This window comes from Neoarthrinium moseri (genome assembly GCF_022829205.1).
Source record: "Neoarthrinium moseri strain CBS 164.80 chromosome Unknown scaffold70_Wmoseri_CBS_16480, whole genome shotgun sequence".
Lineage (NCBI taxonomy): Eukaryota > Fungi > Ascomycota > Sordariomycetes > Amphisphaeriales > Apiosporaceae > Neoarthrinium > Neoarthrinium moseri.
The window spans coordinates 115,868-133,502 of NW_026055184.1; the positions used below are offsets into that span (position 1 = coordinate 115,868).

Here is a 17,635-nt window from a genome sequence, read left to right on the forward strand (position 1 = left end):
TGTCGTTCTGGGACAAATGGATGGCGTTAATCCCCGGGTTGGCCCAGAGGGTCTGGAGTCCTCTTCCGCTGCCACGAAGAAATCAGAACAAAGATGTGGTGGCAATACAGCAACACACGGAGCGGCCGTGATACCGACCTACACATACGGTACCTCATTGACTATGTAAGATAAAGGTCACCTCAGTTACTCCAAAACATACATAGCTAACACGACAAGAGAATAATCCCGAAAAAGAGAGGCAGACTACGAGAATCGTGGACGATGGCGGTTTTAAGACTTAGGTTGTTTTTGTTTCCACCTCTGGCTTGTTAGCTTTGTCTTACAGTCTATTTGCCACCAATGTCATCATGCCGTCGCTCCTATATCTCTATCCCCATAAGGGAGACCCGGCAGAGCCCCAAATATAGTAATTAGCGAACTCACTTACATCGGTACTGTTATTAGCATGATTGTGATGGGCCACCTGGCAGATAGATCAGTACGAAAGAGATGGTGCGGAGTAGAATTAGCCGTTCTGATTGTAGCGGTTTTTGGAGTAGCGCAAGCGTCGGAAGACTTCATGACCGATAGTCATAACTTAGATAAGACTCATTCTATGGACATCTACCCCTGGATCAGTTGGTGGAGGTTCTCGCTTGGGTTCAGCATTGGAGCCGGGGTAAGTGAAGAAGGACCCATGTCAATCAGATTCTCACTGAACACATTCTAGTGTCCTCTATCAGCAATAATTACCGCCGAATGGGCATCCACAGAACCATGAGGCACGATGCTGACCGCTGTCTTTGCCACGCAGTCAATCGGTACGGTTTTGGCCTTCGCTGTCAACCTCGGAGGATTACACAACACTAACAGTGCCTGGGCTCTTTCTATCGACAAAGAGGTCCCGAACTCGAAACTCGTAGTCGACCAGGTCTGGCGTTGGACAATCGGAGTTGGTGTTCTTCCTGCTTCATTTGCCATTCTCTTCCGGCTGACCATCCCTGAGACGCCACAGTACTATGCAGGTATAATGAAAGACCTGGGGAAGGCAATTCATAATCTTCTCAAAGTCTACCGCAATAGGACCGTCGACGAACATGATGTTGTTACTACGGTGGATGCATCTACTAGCGTGGCCGACAAGAACGAAGCCGATCGCTGGTATCGTGGTACGTGGAACTACCTCAAAGGGCCTGGAAAGCCATGGAAACGCCTCCTGCCAATCTCATTCCTTTGGGGTATTATGGATATCGTGTGGTACGGTTTATCTGAGGGCAGCCCGAGCCTTCTATCAACGCTTGCTCATGGGGCAGGTCAAAATTTGGCGGCTATCGACCTCTATCACCTAAACCAGAGACGCGACGGCTATTGCCCTAGCGAGGACGATAACAATTGAAAAGCGGATTGTTGGAATATATCAATCACGATTTATGAAATGATCGAGGAGAATTCATTCAGGTCCATCCTTATTGTATCGATTGCTTCTTTGGTCGGCAGCATTGCCTCAATCATCATCATCAACGTCTTCCGAAGGAAGTATATCCTTGCAATTGACATTTGGTGTTCTGAGTATTCTCTTGGCTGTCGCGGGTGGAACGTTGCTTGCGGCACAAGGTCCACAGAAAAACCACTGTCCGACAACCGTTTTCTATTCACTCCTACAATTTGTTTTCAACATCGGCCCAAACCCTATCCTTTTCGTCATGCCATCCGATATCTTCCCGACTGTCTATCGGGGAACTATCTACGGGATAGCAGCGGCATCTGGAAAAATAGGTGCTATCGTAATTGGTGCTATAATAAATCATTTCAGCAATACAGCGAGGCCATTAGGTATAAGGCTGCTGATATTTACACCACTCATGCTAGTGTCTGCAGTGGTATCATGGCATTTACTAGATGTACAATATCCTATCAAACATTCTGATGTGGAGACAAGCCGACAAGAAGGAACGAATTCAGCTTACGAGCATACCAAAAATTACGAGGAGGGAATCAACACTCGAAAGATCAGAGATTTCATCGGATGATTCCCTGGGACCCGAATCTCAAGCTAGGGGCCCGGGAACTGGTAAGTTGGGTGGACATTTCTTGGGTCGCTTGGCGAACATTCCCCTTGAAGAGATTGCCCCGAACCCTATGCGGCGATCAAGGACTAGAGCTATGACGGCAGAGGCGAATCGAGATTGAAGACTGATTCAATTGCGGGGAGAAAGGGTATTAAAGCAGCATGCACTGTCTGTAATCAAAATACCAGAAGCAGTCAGTGAAGGCTTGGCAAAAACTAATCATGCATTATAATATCTCTATTTGTATAAGATCCAGGATCATCTCGCGATAATTAAGCAGATTTTCAAGACAGTCTGAAAACCCTTTTTTATCCAAAAAAAGAAAACAAAAAGTTGAAAAAAGTTTCAGAGATAAAGCGAATATCGTGCCAGTAAGTGCACGCCATGGTGATTTCGTATTCGTTCTAAGGGCTTGCAGAGTGCCGATAGTCCGGGCCGATGTAGAGGGCACACGGTACGAACTTATCAGCAGGTGGGATCCCCAATCGTTTATGAAAGGTGAAGGGAGAGCAAGGACTGCCACTGTCTTCCCAACCTGTCAAGCTCTGCTAGCTCTAGCACCTCCCCTACGGTGCACAGTGAAACGCCAGGGTCTTGACCTTGAATATGATAGGATTAAGCGTTCAGAGCCAGCGAGATTAACAATGATGATGATGCAATCCTTATGGGGTGCGATGTGTATTGTATGAAAGATGTAGAACGCAAGTATGCGTGGCACCCACCAAGGTGTGTTACCACACAACTACCTTATCTCCTTATCTATATGCTAGCTGCACTGGCACAGCTATCTATGTGTATACCCCCTTTACCAAAATGTATCAGGTGAGATACTTCTTGGGAGGATATACTGCCTGCAATTTCAACTGTTTCCACTGAGCCCCGGCCCGCCAGCAGCCTTAGAACAAGAGCGAGGGCCTGTCTACGAGGCTATACCAGACGAGTTGCAATGTGTTCATTGTTTGACATGAGGCCCAGCTGTTCCACGTGCCAGAGCACTATATCTGGATGGCCGAAGACAGGACCTGCATGCTAGACGAGCATGGCGTCGTTGGCGGGATAGAAAAGTGGGCCGAGACGGGATGCTGGTATGGCTGACAGGTACCGATTGACGCACGCTTGGTGAATCTCGAAGGCTGATTCAGGTAAAAATGTATGGTAGATTCCAGATGAGGTATAGAGATGCCCCATACTTATAGTAACATGGAGGTTATGCCCGGACCACGTGATGCATGGCGGCGCCTCAAGATACCGTGCAGAACAGTTCCCTTAAACGAATGTATCCCTTTTACTGTATAGCGTATATAGCTTGCCGAGTCTAGAAGATAGGCAGCCACCAGCCCCCTGTTCGGACCTCTCCGGCCCTCTCGGAGTTCCGGGAACCCATAAAATGACTTGCTGACGCTCTTGGACGTACACAACTTCTGTTCTCCTGCATTGCCCACCTCAACTCTTTCGAGTACTCAACACGCCTAGAGTCTCGGAAGAGTCTCATTGTTCGCTGTAAGTACCAATCCTAGAACGCACCTGCCACGCAAGAATGGGTTCATTTATATTCGGCCAGGACGCACGTCTCGACGACGACGTCGCACCCCTCCCTCCGCGCGATGTCCTGCTGTGCGTACGGACGGGGAAGATCCGACCCCTCCGGGGCGTGAAGATCCGGTCCGCCATTAACAAGTCCGCGCGCCAGGGCAAGATCAGGGTCACCCAGACCGGGCTCGTCGGCGATGAGGTCCAGTATGAGATGCACGGCGGTGTAGAGAAGGCGCTGCACCACTACTGCGCAAGCCACTACAAGACGTGGAACGAGGAGCTCCCCAACCGCGAACACCTGTTCAAGATCGGCGGTTTTGGCGAGAACCTGTCAACGGCGCTCCTCCACGAGGGCAACCTGTGCGTTGGCGACAAATTCCGACTGGGACCCGAGGTCATCGTACAGGTCAGCGAGCCAAGACAGCCGTGCTTCAAACTTAATCACCGTTTCGAATACAAGAAGACCTCCACGGTTGCTCAGAACTCGGGCCGTATCGGCTGGTACTATAGAGTTCTGAAAACAGGCTATATCCAGGAGGGCGATGCTTTTGAGCTGATCGAACGGATCAATCCACGCTGGCCGCTCCTCCGCGTCCAGAAGTATCTCTTTCATGATGTCAACAACATCGAGGCTATCACCGAGCTCAGCCAGCTGCCTGGCCTGGGTGAGGAAACTCTTGGGGTCTTCCGCGCTCGCCTCGCTCGTGGCCCTGAAGACCCAAGTGGCCGCCTTGAGGGAGATCGCATTCCCGTAGTCTGGCGCCCGTACAAGCTTATCGAGAAGACGGACCTCACTCCCCGTGTCAAGAAGTTTGTCTTTGAGGTCGAGAAGCCTAGCTCTGATATCGAGGATCCGGCGTTCGGGCGCTTTCCACACGTGCGGTTGCAGTTTGGTCCCGACATGTGTTTCTCGCGAGCCTATTCCGTCGTGTCTGGTGATATGGCACGGTTTGAGCTGGGTATCGCGAGAGACGACCAGTCCAGGGGTGGCTCCGTTCATCTTCACGATCAGGTACAAGTTGGGGACATGATCACGGTTGCCAAAGGTCACGATGCCAAGCCGTCTAGTTCGAACTGTATAGACAACCTACGCAGCAAGAAGCATGTTTTCATCATCGGCGGCATAGGCGTCACTGCTTTTCTTCGCGACATTGCCGACCTAGCCAAAGCTTCGGCAGACTTGGAGGTCCACTACGCAGTGCGCAGCCGTGAGGAGGCGGTTTACTTAGAGCTCCTCCCAACAAAAAGCACTACAGTCTACGCCAAAAGTGAGGGCCGCCGACTTCATTTGACTCGGATCGTTCCTCACACGGCTTCTGGAACGGCACCCGACGCAATGGTATACTGCTGTGGCCCAGCGTCACTGCTCAGCGAATGCCTGAACCTTACCAAGAAGCTGGGCTACCCACGCTCCCACGTCCACTTTGAGGAGTTTGGCGGCGCTACGACCGGGACAGGCGAGCCGTTTGAAGTCGAGATCAGATCGACCGGAAAGGTTTTGCAGGTCCCCGGGAAGAAGTCTCTGTTGCAAGTCCTGACCGAGGCTGGCTTTGAAATTGAATCGTCCTGTTTGGTGGGAAATTGCGGAACATGCATGGTTGACCACTGCAAGGGCAACATCGAACACCGTGGCACAGCGCTGGGAGACGAGATGAAGGAGGAGTCCATGTTGAGCTGTGTTAGTCGTGGCCAAGGGCGGATTGTCATCGATTGCTAGGCATTGGGTCAGTCGACATAACGCCATTGGCGGGGCTTTACCTTTCGACAATGGATCAGAGCAGACGAGGAGGGAGGTACATGGGGTAGATGGTTAGAGGCTTTTCCTTTTCGTATTATCGTCATGATTTGAGGTGATCTTGAAATAACAGGCACGTGTCTCATTCAACCGAGTCATGTCGCATTCTCAGCACAGAGGGACGCTGTCAGGGCCTCAAGGACCCCTAGAACCCCTAGAATTTACACTGCACGCTAAACAAAGTCTATGTTTATGCTGTCTTTGACCATGCATCATGACGGTTGCATGTGGCTCGGAGCAACACCCGAAGCTGCTTGGAAGCTGCTTTGGGGGCGGACAGCCATGCACTAATCAAGCTGCCAAAATTGATTGCCGGGTTGGGTTGGTATCTGAGCATCTGAGCACCTAAACTTTACGATCGCTGCTGTCGGACACGCCTCCGCACATCACCCCCCGGCAGAAATCCCACGATCCCAATGCCGTCAGCACATCACGACCCTGGGTGACGGCGACGTCACAGGGTCATGGGTTGCCCTTATGCAGACGTCGAATCGCGCCATTAGGGGTTTGGTGCCCCGCGCCTAGTCGCCCTGTCGCCTCTGTAGGGGGTCAGCAGCCGCTGCGACGCGCCACGACGGGGGGCCAATGGCGGGCGCCGCCGTCCCTCCACCGCCGACCCCACCCCCGCAAAAGTCGAGACAGGACCTGCGGCCGCGGGCCTCTCAAGCCTCTGGACGCGCTGCCCGAGACACCCACTACGTCGACCTGCAGCCGTTCGCTTCTGGCTTTGGTGATCGCGGAAGCCATTGGGGCGACTCGTTTGCTGCTTCTGGTACGATCTGGTGTGAGTCGTTTGATCCCTTTGCATGGTAAGACGGTCCCCTAAATCTCAACTTGCCTAGGTATATATCTCCCTCTCCGTCCCGCCCGCTTCGTGAGGCCTCGCTCGTAACCCCTCCCCCTCTTCTCAATCCCTCAGGATCGTATGACTGTATGTATGCTGCCATTGATCGCGTGTCACTGAGCCGACCGACCCAGCATACAAACACTGCGTACTGTACCCTAGATATCTGTCATCTACTACTCAGATAGTGTTAGGCAGCCTAAAATTTGACGAGGTAATTTGCTTGTGAATCATTATTTCGGGGCCTTTTTTTTCTGTATAAGACGAAACCTCGTTCCCCGCCTCCCTCTCCCTCTTACACCATGGAAACCCAGGTTTATATTCCTTACATCCCGACTCCAGGCGGCGTGCGGCACTCTCCACCACTGCACAAGATGAGCGATCCCAAAGAGCGATTTTACCGCCATTTTCAGACCGAGATTACAGGTAAGTTGTGCTGTCGCCTCTCCTCCCGCTTTCCCATCTTGGCAGCATGTGACCATGGCGGGCAACCCCCATTACATTATAGTTCCCCCTTTGGTCTGCCGCGTTGTGTGCCACTGACAATATACTGTTCGCAGCAATCCAAGATCAGATCGAAGACCTAACAACCCTGTCCCCAGTCAACGGCGAGCGTCATGACTGCGTCGACACCGTCCTCGCTGGCATCTCGCGCCTCTCGAACGAGGTGACGGACGCGCTCGACTTCATCCCCGCCTACGACCAGCGCGCCTACAGCCAGGCGATCAAGGCCCTCACGGAGAAGTTGAACGAGGCGACCGGCAAGTTCGCGCCCAAGGCTCGCTTCCAGTTCAAGCCCCGCGCCCCGAAAACCGCCGCAGCCGGCCAGGAGACGACACCGGACTCGAGGGGCTTTGCGCACCGCCCGGCGCAACGGAGCGGCGAGGACCGAGATGAGGAAGACGACGCCGTCGGCAAGCTGCCCACGTTCGGGCGCAACTACAACGAAGAGATCACGCGGCCGCCGGTGAACGGCGCGAGCACGGGGTCCGTCCGCAAGCCCAGTTTCTCGACGGCCAAGAACATCGCCATCTACGAGCAGACGGGGCTGCACATCATGCTGCCGTCGTCGGCGTCGCGGGCGACGTCGTCCGGGTCGCTGACGCAGCTGGACCGCTGCGTCGTCGACATGACGGTGCCCACGAGCGCCAGCTCGGGCGTGCCGTTCGCGGGGCTCGCCATCAAGGACATCCGCGGGAGCCTGCTGGTGTGCGGGACCGTCGCCGGCCCCGTGCACATCACGGGCGTCCGGAACAGCGTCATCGTGGTCGCGGCCCGCCAGGTGCGCGTGCACGAGTGCGACAACGTCGATATCTACCTGCACTGTGGGAGCCACCCGATCATCGAGGATTGCAAGGGCATGCGGTTCGCGCCGCTGCCCGAGGCTTATGTGAGTATTGCTCTTGGCCGAGGACTGCCCATCTGGCCGAATTATGACTACTGATACTAATGGTCCGGGCAGGCTGTCAAGACCCAGGAGGCTGGCAAGAACCAGTGGGATCAGGTCGACGACTTCAAGTGGCTCAAGACGGAGCCGTCGCCGAACTGGTCCGTATTGCCCGAGGAGAAGAAACTCCCCGAGGAAGTGTGGACAAAGGACATCTGTGGGAACCCGAGCATGAGGACGGACGATATCCTGCGGAAGGTTGGAGTTTTGAGCTGAATTCGTAGAACTACATAGCGTGGGTTGTGGCATAGGGAACACCATCCGTGGACGGAACATAATGTTTTATGGGCTCATAAAAGGTAGTTCATCGTTCTTGATTGCTCTAATACCAATTGGTGCTTACAGCAACGTTGCGAGAGCCTTCTGGTAATGCTTCCTGTCTCAAAATATGTAATCATGTACAACAGAGCGCCCACCCTTGCTTGTCCACAATCAAGAATGCCATGCTGGCCAGACTCCTCTCACTATGCCAATTCTCTGGTCATCGATAGGACGGTGTTGTCGAGGAGATTAATTACGCCCCGCGGAGACACTTTGACCTTCCTCGTCGTCAGACAACGCCTTTCCGGGATAGTCTTGTTTCATATCTGGGTGAATTCCTTCTGTGTGCTGTCCCGGTCCATTCTCATCGTCAAGGTAACCAGAAACATCTAGTGAGTTCTGGCCTTCCAAAGACAATGGAGTCTCGTGTCGTTCCAATGGTGCACCGCCGTCCTCAGAACCAGGAGACTCCGCAGCCAGGTCTCCATCAGTAAGTATTGCAGGTAGAACAGGACGCTGTGATCGAATGGGCAGCTCTTGTACCTACTAAGCCTGATCCTGCTCTCTACCGCTGTCCACGTGGCCGCCGTCCCCACCATCGCCAACCAGGGACCCCTCCTGCGACGAGCTGGGCGTCAAGATAACCTCCCCTCCTCTCGCCGCGGCGGGCCCGGATGTATCGCTGTTACTGCTGCTGCTTCGTTGCGAGATCGAGTCCTACTCCCTCATGCGCTCGGCGAAGCGCTCGCCAGTGGCAACGAGGCTGGCGATCTGGGCGCGCTGGGCGGCGATGCGGCGTTCGAGCTCAGCGACCTCGCGCTCCTGGTCCGCCGTCGTCTTGTGCATGTCGGGCAGCGCGAGCACGGCCGCCTTGGCCGCCGCCAGCTTGTGTCGCAGGTGGTCCGTGGCGGCGGGGAAGTCGCGCAGCGCGATCTCCTGCTCGCCGCCGCCGCCGCTGCCACCCTGTGACGCCGAGGACGACGGGCCTGGCCCCCCGGCGGCGGGCGTCGGGGCCGCGGCTGGGAGCGGGGTCGTGCCGGAGCGAGGCGCTTGCTGCGATCCCGGTTGCGAGGTCGGGAGCACGGTCGGGGCGCGCAGGCGGGACAGGAGCGAGGAGAGCTCGGTGATCACGTCGAGCTGGTCGGGGGAGAGGCCCTCGGGGAGGGTAAGAGCCCGTGGCTGCTGCTTTTGGTCTGCCATGGCGCGTGGTTTTCTGGCGCGGGAGGGATGGAGTCGTGATATGTCGGCCTGTGGATGGATGCGTGCTATGCTCAACAGTGTGATGTAGTTGTAGCTGCGAAAGGGCAGAGCTGCCAAGGGAGGGAGCTCGAACCCGTCGGATGTCTTGCGCAGTCTGGATGGAAGGGAGGATCAAAAGGACAAGTGCGCAGGTTAGCAGCAGAACGCGCCTCTCATTGCGCGACGAACTCAAAATGCACAGAAGACGCCGGCCCAAGGTTTGCGAGGTGCCGGCGTACCTTGCAGCCTCGAAGGGTTCCCGAACGTTCAGCCTTGCATGCGATGGTAGTGCGTAGGTGGATGGACTGATGGATGGATACACCGTAGTCTGGCAGTCGGCGCGACCCGCGAATGATCAGCCGGTCAATCAGTAACTACTGTAACTAGCACCAGGGCGCAAAGAAATATCAATACACAGCTAGCTGTAAACGGTAAATAGCCGGTATGATGAGCTCTGGGCTGACATCGTGGTGCCGCGTGCACTATGGAGTTTCTCGCTGTCTCTGAAACTGCCAGAACCGTTTATAGTTATTATAGAGAACAAGTATGCTTGGCTACGACGGGATATGTTGCAAGATGAAACTGCTTCCTTTCCACCATGGACTTGCGCAACATGTACTTGGAAGTTCACATCAACCACAGCAGCAGAACCAAATATCCTGACTGAGACTGGGCTCCGCAGAGTTGAATGCAGCGCTCTGAGGGCTCTATGCAAGTTGAGAGTATGGGGCTCTTTGAAACTATACTCCAGATACTCCCTGTGGATCGTGTTGATCCTCTGTTTCTGAATCGATTGGCGATGGTCGTGTATCGTGATGCTCGAATGGAGCTGGTCTCCTACTCTAACCAGCTAGACCGGAGAATCGCCCGGAACAAACCAATGTTCATCTGACGTCAAATTCTCGAGTCGCTGCAACCCCACCAACCCACCATTAGTCTCGTTTCCTGGGTGGAAGGTTTAAAACATCTCAACAAAGCCCGTCCGGAACTGCTTGACCACCCACTAAATCACGCATCTCGAGAGTATATCGAGGCGCTGCTTGTTCCTATTCAGACTCCTATACCCGTCCCCCTAGCACATCCTCGCTTGCTAGACCTGTCCCTGCAGCATCATGGCCAAGACGGAGCAGAAAGCATGCCTGAGTACGTTGTCCATCCCTCCTCCGTCTGCCCCTCCATTCGCCCCGGCCACACCCGGTCCAGTCCCTCCCCCTAAAGATACCCCGTTGGCCGCGAGGGCCAGGAACAACGTCCTAGTCGCAGACGACGGCGGCGTCGATGGACATCAGGGTTCTCCTCCTGCTCCCGCCCCTGCGTCCTCCTCGTCCTCCTCCAAGCGGCCGGACTACTTTGTCACCGCGGCCTACATCCTCATCTACTTCCAAGTCGGCTGGCTGATACTGATGCTTCTTCGCATGTACAGTCGTCATTGATGGCTGGGGTATCCCCTCCAAGGACTCGCCCGCCAACGGCGATGCCATCACCAACGCCAACACCCCCGTCATGGACGGGCTGTCCAAGAGCGCCACCGGCTTCACGGAGCTCGAGGCCTCGTCGCTCGCCGTCGGTCTACCCGAGGGCCTCATGGGCAACTCCGAGGTCGGCCACTTGAACATTGGCGCCGGCCGTGTCGTATGGCAGGACGTTGTGCGCATCGACCAGACCATCAAGAAGGGCGAACTTGCACAGAACGATGTCATCAAGAAGACTATCGACGCGGCCAAGAACGGCAACGGCAGACTACACTTGTGCGGTCTCGTCTCCCACGGTGGTGTGGTACGTGCTACCCCAGGTTCACCTCGGTATTTCTATCTGCTAAACATCACGTAGCACTCGAAGCAGGAGCACCTCTACGCCCTTCTGAAGGCCGCCAAGGACGCTGGCATCCCCAAGGTCTTCATCCACTTCTTCGGTGACGGCCGTGACACCGACCCCAAGTCTGGCGCTGGCTACATGGAGGAGTTGGTCGGAAAGACCAAGGAGATCGGCATTGGTCAGATCGCAACCGTCGTCGGACGATACTACGCCATGGACCGCGATAAGCGCTGGGAGAGAGTCGAGCTCGCCCTGAAGGGGCTGGTGCTCGGCGAGGGCGAGGAGAGCTCGGACCCGGTCAAGACGGTCAAGGAGCGCTACGAGAAGGGCGAGAACGACGAGTTCTTGAAGCCCATCATTGTGGGTGGAAAGGACGCCCGTATCCAGGACGGAGACGAGGTCTTCTTCTTCAACTACCGATCCGACCGTGTACGCCAGATCACGCAGCTGCTGGGAGGCGTCGACCGCTCGCCGCGACCCGACTTCCCCTACCCCAAGATCAACCTCGTCACCATGACCCAGTACAAGCTGGACTACCCCTTCGAGATTGCCTTCAATCCGCAGCACATGGGTAACGTGTTGGCCGAGTGGCTGGGCAAGCAGGAGGTCGAACAGGTGCACGTTGCCGAGACGGAGAAGTACGCCCACGTCACCTTCTTCTTCAACGGCGGCGTCGAGAAGGCTTTTGCCCTCGAGACCCGTGATGAGTCGCAGGACCTGGTGCCCTCCAACAAGAGCGTCGCCACCTACGACAAGGCGCCCGAGATGAGCGCGGCCGGCGTCGGCAAGCAGGTGGTCAAGCGCCTGGCGGAGCAGAAGTTCCCCTTCGTCATGAACAACTTTGCGCCGCCCGACATGGTCGGCCACACTGGTGTCTACGAGGCTGCAATCGTGGGCTGTGAGGCTACCGACAAGGCCATTGGCGAGATCTACGAGGGATGCAAGAAGGAGGGCTACATCCTGTTCATCACGGCGGACCACGGAAACGCCGAGGAGATGAAGTTCCCCGACGGCAAGCCCAAGACGTCGCACACGACCAACAAGGTCCCCTTCATCATGGCCAACGCCCCCGAGGGCTGGAGCCTGAAGAAGGGCGACGAGGGCGTTCTGGGCGACGTTGCCCCCACCATCCTCGCGGCCATGGGTCTGCCCCAGCCCGAGGAGATGACTGGCTCGAGCTTGCTGGTCAAGGCGTAGACGTAGCAATCTCAGACCCTGGCGTGCAATCTGCAAGCAGAGGTAGAGGAAACAATTTGGTTAAGGCGCTGGGGAATGGGCGCCGTGGGACTTCTCGGTTATGCGAAACGGAACGGAACGAGACTAAGGGATGGAAAGGGGTGGTTGAAAATAGACTCACGAGACCACGATAGAGGAACTATACGTAGTAGAGAGACACAGAGGCAAATGAAATATCAGATACATGACGAAGCATGAACCAGGGAAAACCAGATCTCGTGTCTGCTGGTCCTCGATTGCAACTACCAGCAAGCAGCTCCTTGAGCTAGTCGAGACCAGGGCGATTCTGCCTTATTATTCTCATGCCTCAACTTGGGGGTTGCTCCAGAGCAGAATAGGCCTGGAGCCCCTGGACATGCATCGCACACCAGCTGAGTACGTACCTGGACAGTCGTCGGCGGCCGGATCAAACGTTCTGCCGATAAGACGGCGAGCTAGCCCGCGTTGGGTCTAGCGGCGCGCCAGCCCACGCACTGGGGGCACATTCACAAATGCCCAAACCAAATCTTCGACTTCAAACCGCCCCGCCATCGATTTTGAAGCCCGTGAAAGCCCGCGTCCACGTCCACCCCCCCAAGACAGAGACCACCACACAGCCCAACATGGACGGCGAGGACCCCAAGGAGAGACCCCAGGACATCACGGCCATCATCACCGGCCTCGAGCGCTACAACCCGGAGGCTGTCGTCTACCTCGAGAACTACCTGAAGGAGCAGTGCGAAAACCGATTCCACGATGGCAGCGCCAACCGGACCCTGCTGAAGCTGTGAGTCCTCTCCCTGCCTCACGCTCCCCCCGCCGACGTCGCTGCTGTGATGATCGCATGTAAACGTTTCCTATTACCTGACTTGGGGCCGCGCCGGTTCCCCTGAAGTCTCACCATTAGATGCGTCTGATCTTGTTGCTCTGCCGGCAACTCATTGGTGCTTACATCGATTCACAATGTACGCCGCCGCTTGCTCGGAACCGACCTGCTGACCTCCTCTCCTCCCACCTAGGTACCAGCTCAACCCGGACCGCCTGCAGAACGATGTCGTCACCAACGTGCTCGTCAAGGCCCTGACCTGCTTCCCCTCGCCCCAGTTCTCGCTCGCCCTGCACCTCATCTCCCCCTCGGTACTTGCGCCCAACTCGCGCAACGACCTGCCCGAGGCCATTGGCCACCTGCGCGAGCTCAACAACCAGCTCGAGGGTGCCCAGTACGCCCGCTTCTGGGCCACCATCGACAGTGACGACCTGTACGCCGACCTGATTGCCGACATCAACGGCTTCGAGGAGCTCATCCGCATCCGCATTGCCACCCTTGTGAGCCACGCCTCGCGGGAGGTCGACATCAACGTACTTGCCGGCTGGTTGGGCCTGGACGAGGGTGCCGCGCGGAAGTTTGTTACCGACAACGCTGGCTGGAAGGTGGAGGGTGACGTCGTCAAGGTGCCCCGCAACGCCGAGAACGAGGCGAAGAAGACCGAGGTGCGCGAGGACGTCAACGTCGACATGTTCTCGAGGATCGTGCGCAGAGCCTGGGAAGAGACGGCATGAGGAACAGGGCTCGCGCCTTTGAGTTGACGGAAAGCATGGGACAAGGGCTACGCGTCATGCGTACGGGGAAGATGCTATCCACACGGACGGCCTGCTTTATGAGACCCAAAATTCGGCGTTCAGGGGGGTAGTTCTACGGTCACGACAAATCATGCTGCATATTTTTTTTTCGCCATCTGGATTGTTACGAAGCGACACTGGACGGACTTTTGTTTCTGTCTTCCCCTGCCTGCATGATACCTGACTGACCGGCTGCCTTGACCTGCGCGTGCGTGAATTTTGCGAGCCGCGAGCATATGCCGATCGCTGCTCGTGGCACTCGGTGTGTTTGATGCATAATCAAGCGAAATGCCCGATGTAGGGTTCGGGGACGGCGAGTTGACGATTCGGAGCAGCGGCGGGGGGAGCAGCGTATATATGTATGCCAGCAATTACCGCTCCTCGGCTTGCATCTGGGGATAGCCTCCTGGAAGTCAAAACCACGGGAGATGAATATACTTTCGTGCCTACATATAATTGCGACCAATCAAGTCGTTTGGCCGCCGCACCGGCTCTTAATCTCGTTTCCAAAATTGGTTGTGGCCACGGGCTCCAGACCCCTGCTGAGGCTCGGTTTTCCCCGTTTTATCCCCCCCACTAGACAGACGCTGCCAGGCTGGAATCAATCTCACGGCAGAACCAACCATTGCATGTTCGTATGTACCGTGTGCGCGGCAAAGGTGGCCTCTTATGGGCTCTACTGTGCAGAAGGTGTCGCTGAAGGGCTTTGGCTTTGGGTACCAAGCCGGACGGGCAGGTTTGCGAGGCTAGTTCGATGTATGCCATAATTGGTGCATTGTGCGTTTCTTGTCAACCCCACGTGGGCTAGCTTGACCGGGCCTTGATGTACCACGTACCCGCAGAATTGATTCATGGCTATGCTCGTCTAGCTGTGTCCGATCACAATCTTGCGACTCTCGCCTTGCCCACCGCAGGCCCGTGCAGGGACAGAAATCAGAAAAAGACGGCGACGCGGGCAAAGGCGGATTGAAAAATTCTCAAACGTTACGGCGCGATGAAACGGACCCCACATGGCAGGCCAATGGGCTATATCCAAGGGGCGTCCTCAACATTATCAGATCTCTATCCACTCTCTCCGCGAGGGGGGCCCAGGCGAGATGATCTGCGCAGGGAAGCGCTAAAGCGTTGAGAGCTTTCTGACGGGTTTCCCATGTGACATTCGTCGAAAAGTCGTGTCGTAGTCGATAACGGGCGGGGGGGGACGACTGAAGACACGTCTTTCCCAAGGGGACCCTAGGTGCCCAAGGTACATACGCGCGGTCGGGGGAGCGAGTCGGCTAGTTTTTCCAGACGCCTCCAACCTGACTAAGGCGTCGCCTCCCCGTACCAGCAATAAGTTATGGTGAGAGCACGGGCAGCTAGCACATGCACGCAAGAGTCAATCTTGTTCCCACGGCTTATCATATTTTTTTCCACCTTTTCTAGAAAGTAGAGCGCCAAGCCCCTCAACAGGAGCTCTACTGCGGTCTAGCAAGGATGGCGAACCGAGTCCGCAAGGATAGGGGTCTCGTACCTCTCCTCTCCTCCCAGGGGGCGGCGGGCCCTGTGCCTGGTACTGAGGTACCGGTAAATCCAAACCGCACAGAAATAAGGACCCTGAAATCTAGACCAGACCCTTAGCCCACCCCGGGTATCGAATGGAGGCTTACCCGAGGGGAAGGGGGCCCTCGGAGACGAATAAAACCAGGCCTAATCACGCTCCCTCTCGAGGACGGGATTCCACGCGCTCTCACACGTCTGGCCCTGGGATCAGACTTGGACAGCTTTCCTTCACAATGGCGGCCATCACTACCACAGCCACTGAGACGACGACCATCAAGGCCAGAGGTGCTGAACAGGTATGGCCTCACACGAAGAACACCCTGGCGTTCGTCCCTTGCCTGCTTTGCTCGTGCTAATTCGCTCACGCAGTCTCTCGAGCCCGTCTACCCGGATGTCAACACCATCCGCAAGGCCATCCCGGCCCACTGCTTCCAGCCCTCGGCCCTGAGGTCGCTGTCGTACGTCTTCCGGGACCTGTGCCTGGCCGCTGGACTCGGCTACGCGGCGCTGACCTACATCCCGGCGCTCGACAATGTCTACTACCGCGCCGCCGCCTGGGCCACCTACGGCTTCGCCCAGGGCCTGGTCGGCACCGGCATCTGGATCCTGGCCCACGAGTGCGGCCACGGCGCCTTCTCCCTGCACCGCAGCCTCAACGACGTCGTCGGCTGGGTCCTGCACAGCCTGCTGATGGTGCCCTACTTCTCGTGGAAGTTCAGTCACGCCCGCCACCACATGTACACCGGCCACATGGAGCGCGACATGGCCTTCGTGCCCGCCACCAAGGAGATCCACGAGCACAAGGTCGCCCGCCTGTCATGGCTGGGCATCGACCCGGAGATGGTTGAGGACGCCCCCATCGTCAACTTCGTCAAGCTCATGGCCCACCAGCTCTTCGCCTGGCAGACGTACCTGCTGTTCAACATCTCGGCCGGCCCCAAGTCGCTGCAGCGCAAGGGCGCCTGGTGGCGCCTGAGCCACTTCGAGCCCACCGGCGCCGTCTTCCGGCCCCAGGAGGCCCTGTACGTGCTCATCACCGACATTGGTTTGGCACTCGTCGGTTACGCCCTGTACGCCGCCGCCCAGCAAATCGGTGGCTGGACCACCTTCCTGCTGTACGGTGTCCCCTACTTCTGGGTCCACCACTGGCTCATCGCCATCACCTACCTCCACCACAACCACCCCGACGTCAAGCACTTCGACGCCGAGGGCTGGACCTTTGTCAAGGGCGCTCTGGCCACCATCGACCGTGACTTTGGCTGGATTGACCGCCACCTGTTCCACGGCATCATCGGCACCCACGTCGTGCACCACCTGTTTGCGTAAGTTCAAAGTTGCCTGACAAGAATTCTCCGTGGCATCGTCGCTAACTCGTATCCTGCAGTCGTATCCCCTTCTACTACGCCGAGGAGGCCACCGAGGCTATCAAGCCCGTCGTCGGCGACCTGTACCACCGCGACGAGCGCTCCTTCTACGGCCAGCTGTGGTCCGTCTTCAACAACTGCAAGTACGTAGAGAAGGACCCTAAGATGCCGGGCGTCATGCGATGGCACAAGGGTGCCTAAAGAAGGGGCATTGCAGATGAGGGAAAAGTCTCGCCGCCCGGGCTGTCATCTTGAGAGATAGATGAAGCCACACCTCCTATTCATCATGTTATTTGTTCATAGACCGCATAGAACGGGGGATATAGACGGATCCGGGGAGACAGGGAGCAGCCAGAGATGGAGCTGGTGTGACGAGCGTGGCTTGCATAGACTAGACCTTTTTAGACGCGCCAGCTAGATCAAGATACCAAAACGTTTGTGGTAAAAGCAAAAACTCTGGCACCAATGAGCAGCGCTCGAGTGCGAATGCATTGAGGATGGTGATGATTGCCATAGCGGCTTCTCTGCCGTCTCTTCGGCGACTGGATGGCCAGCCCCGCATGCTGAGACGGTGTGCCACCAGTCAGTGTGCAAGTTCTTAAAATACTGTGACACTACCGCTGAGGTTCTGGTCTTCGCCAATCAGCGTGTGTAATTGGGGTTGTCAGCCTGCAATTCCCCAACTTGCACAAGTGCGGGCGTGCAACATGCAGATGAGGTGGACGACGATCATTGGTCGAGTCCGAAACCTGCATTCTGCAAGAGCCAGAGCCTCGTGCTTGTTTTCCAACTTTAACATGTAGGCCGGGGTTGCAGGCTGTAGCCTGATGGATAAGAAGACATCGGGCTCCCCGTGTGTCGAACGTTCTGTTCACCACTTGTCAACCCCCGAAACACAGATCTCTTAAT

At 56.3% G+C, this 17,635-nt stretch overlaps 7 protein-coding genes across 7 annotated transcripts; 6 read left to right on the forward strand and 1 right to left on the reverse strand.

The window, feature by feature from the left end:
- Positions 1-769: 769 nt before the first annotated feature.
- JN550_011592 (uncharacterized protein) lies at positions 770-1,378 on the forward strand (the record flags this gene model as incomplete). Its single annotated transcript, XM_049309974.1, has 1 exon — positions 770-1,378. The coding sequence occupies one exon, from the start codon at positions 770-772 to the stop codon at positions 1,376-1,378; it is 609 nt and encodes a 202-aa protein (XP_049166454.1).
- Positions 1,379-3,588: 2,210 nt separating this feature from the next.
- JN550_011593 (uncharacterized protein) lies at positions 3,589-5,301 on the forward strand (the record flags this gene model as incomplete). The annotated part of the gene is made up of 1 exon (XM_049309975.1): positions 3,589-5,301. The coding sequence occupies one exon, from the start codon at positions 3,589-3,591 to the stop codon at positions 5,299-5,301; it is 1,713 nt and encodes a 570-aa protein (XP_049166455.1).
- Positions 5,302-6,525: 1,224 nt separating this feature from the next.
- Positions 6,526-7,886, forward strand: JN550_011594 (uncharacterized protein; the record flags this gene model as incomplete). The annotated part of the gene is made up of 3 exons (XM_049309976.1): positions 6,526-6,649; positions 6,784-7,613; positions 7,686-7,886. The coding sequence occupies 3 exons, from the start codon at positions 6,526-6,528 to the stop codon at positions 7,884-7,886; spliced, it is 1,155 nt and encodes a 384-aa protein (XP_049166456.1).
- Positions 7,887-8,648: 762 nt separating this feature from the next.
- Positions 8,649-9,131, reverse strand: JN550_011595 (uncharacterized protein; the record flags this gene model as incomplete). Its single annotated transcript, XM_049309977.1, has 1 exon — positions 8,649-9,131. One exon carries the CDS (start codon positions 9,129-9,131, stop codon positions 8,649-8,651), a length of 483 nt encoding a protein of 160 aa, XP_049166457.1.
- A 1,151-nt stretch (positions 9,132-10,282) lies between these two features.
- JN550_011596 (uncharacterized protein) lies at positions 10,283-12,182 on the forward strand (the record flags this gene model as incomplete). Its single annotated transcript, XM_049309978.1, has 3 exons — positions 10,283-10,313; positions 10,594-10,946; positions 11,001-12,182. The coding sequence occupies 3 exons, from the start codon at positions 10,283-10,285 to the stop codon at positions 12,180-12,182; spliced, it is 1,566 nt and encodes a 521-aa protein (XP_049166458.1).
- A 530-nt stretch (positions 12,183-12,712) lies between these two features.
- Positions 12,713-13,760, forward strand: JN550_011597 (uncharacterized protein; the record flags this gene model as incomplete). Its single annotated transcript, XM_049309979.1, has 2 exons — positions 12,713-12,987; positions 13,220-13,760. 2 exons carry the CDS (start codon positions 12,713-12,715, stop codon positions 13,758-13,760), a joined length of 816 nt encoding a protein of 271 aa, XP_049166459.1.
- A 1,835-nt stretch (positions 13,761-15,595) lies between these two features.
- On the forward strand, positions 15,596-16,927 carry JN550_011598 (uncharacterized protein; the record flags this gene model as incomplete). Its single annotated transcript, XM_049309980.1, has 3 exons — positions 15,596-15,658; positions 15,732-16,684; positions 16,747-16,927. 3 exons carry the CDS (start codon positions 15,596-15,598, stop codon positions 16,925-16,927), a joined length of 1,197 nt encoding a protein of 398 aa, XP_049166460.1.
- Between the last annotated feature and the right edge of the window lie 708 nt (positions 16,928-17,635).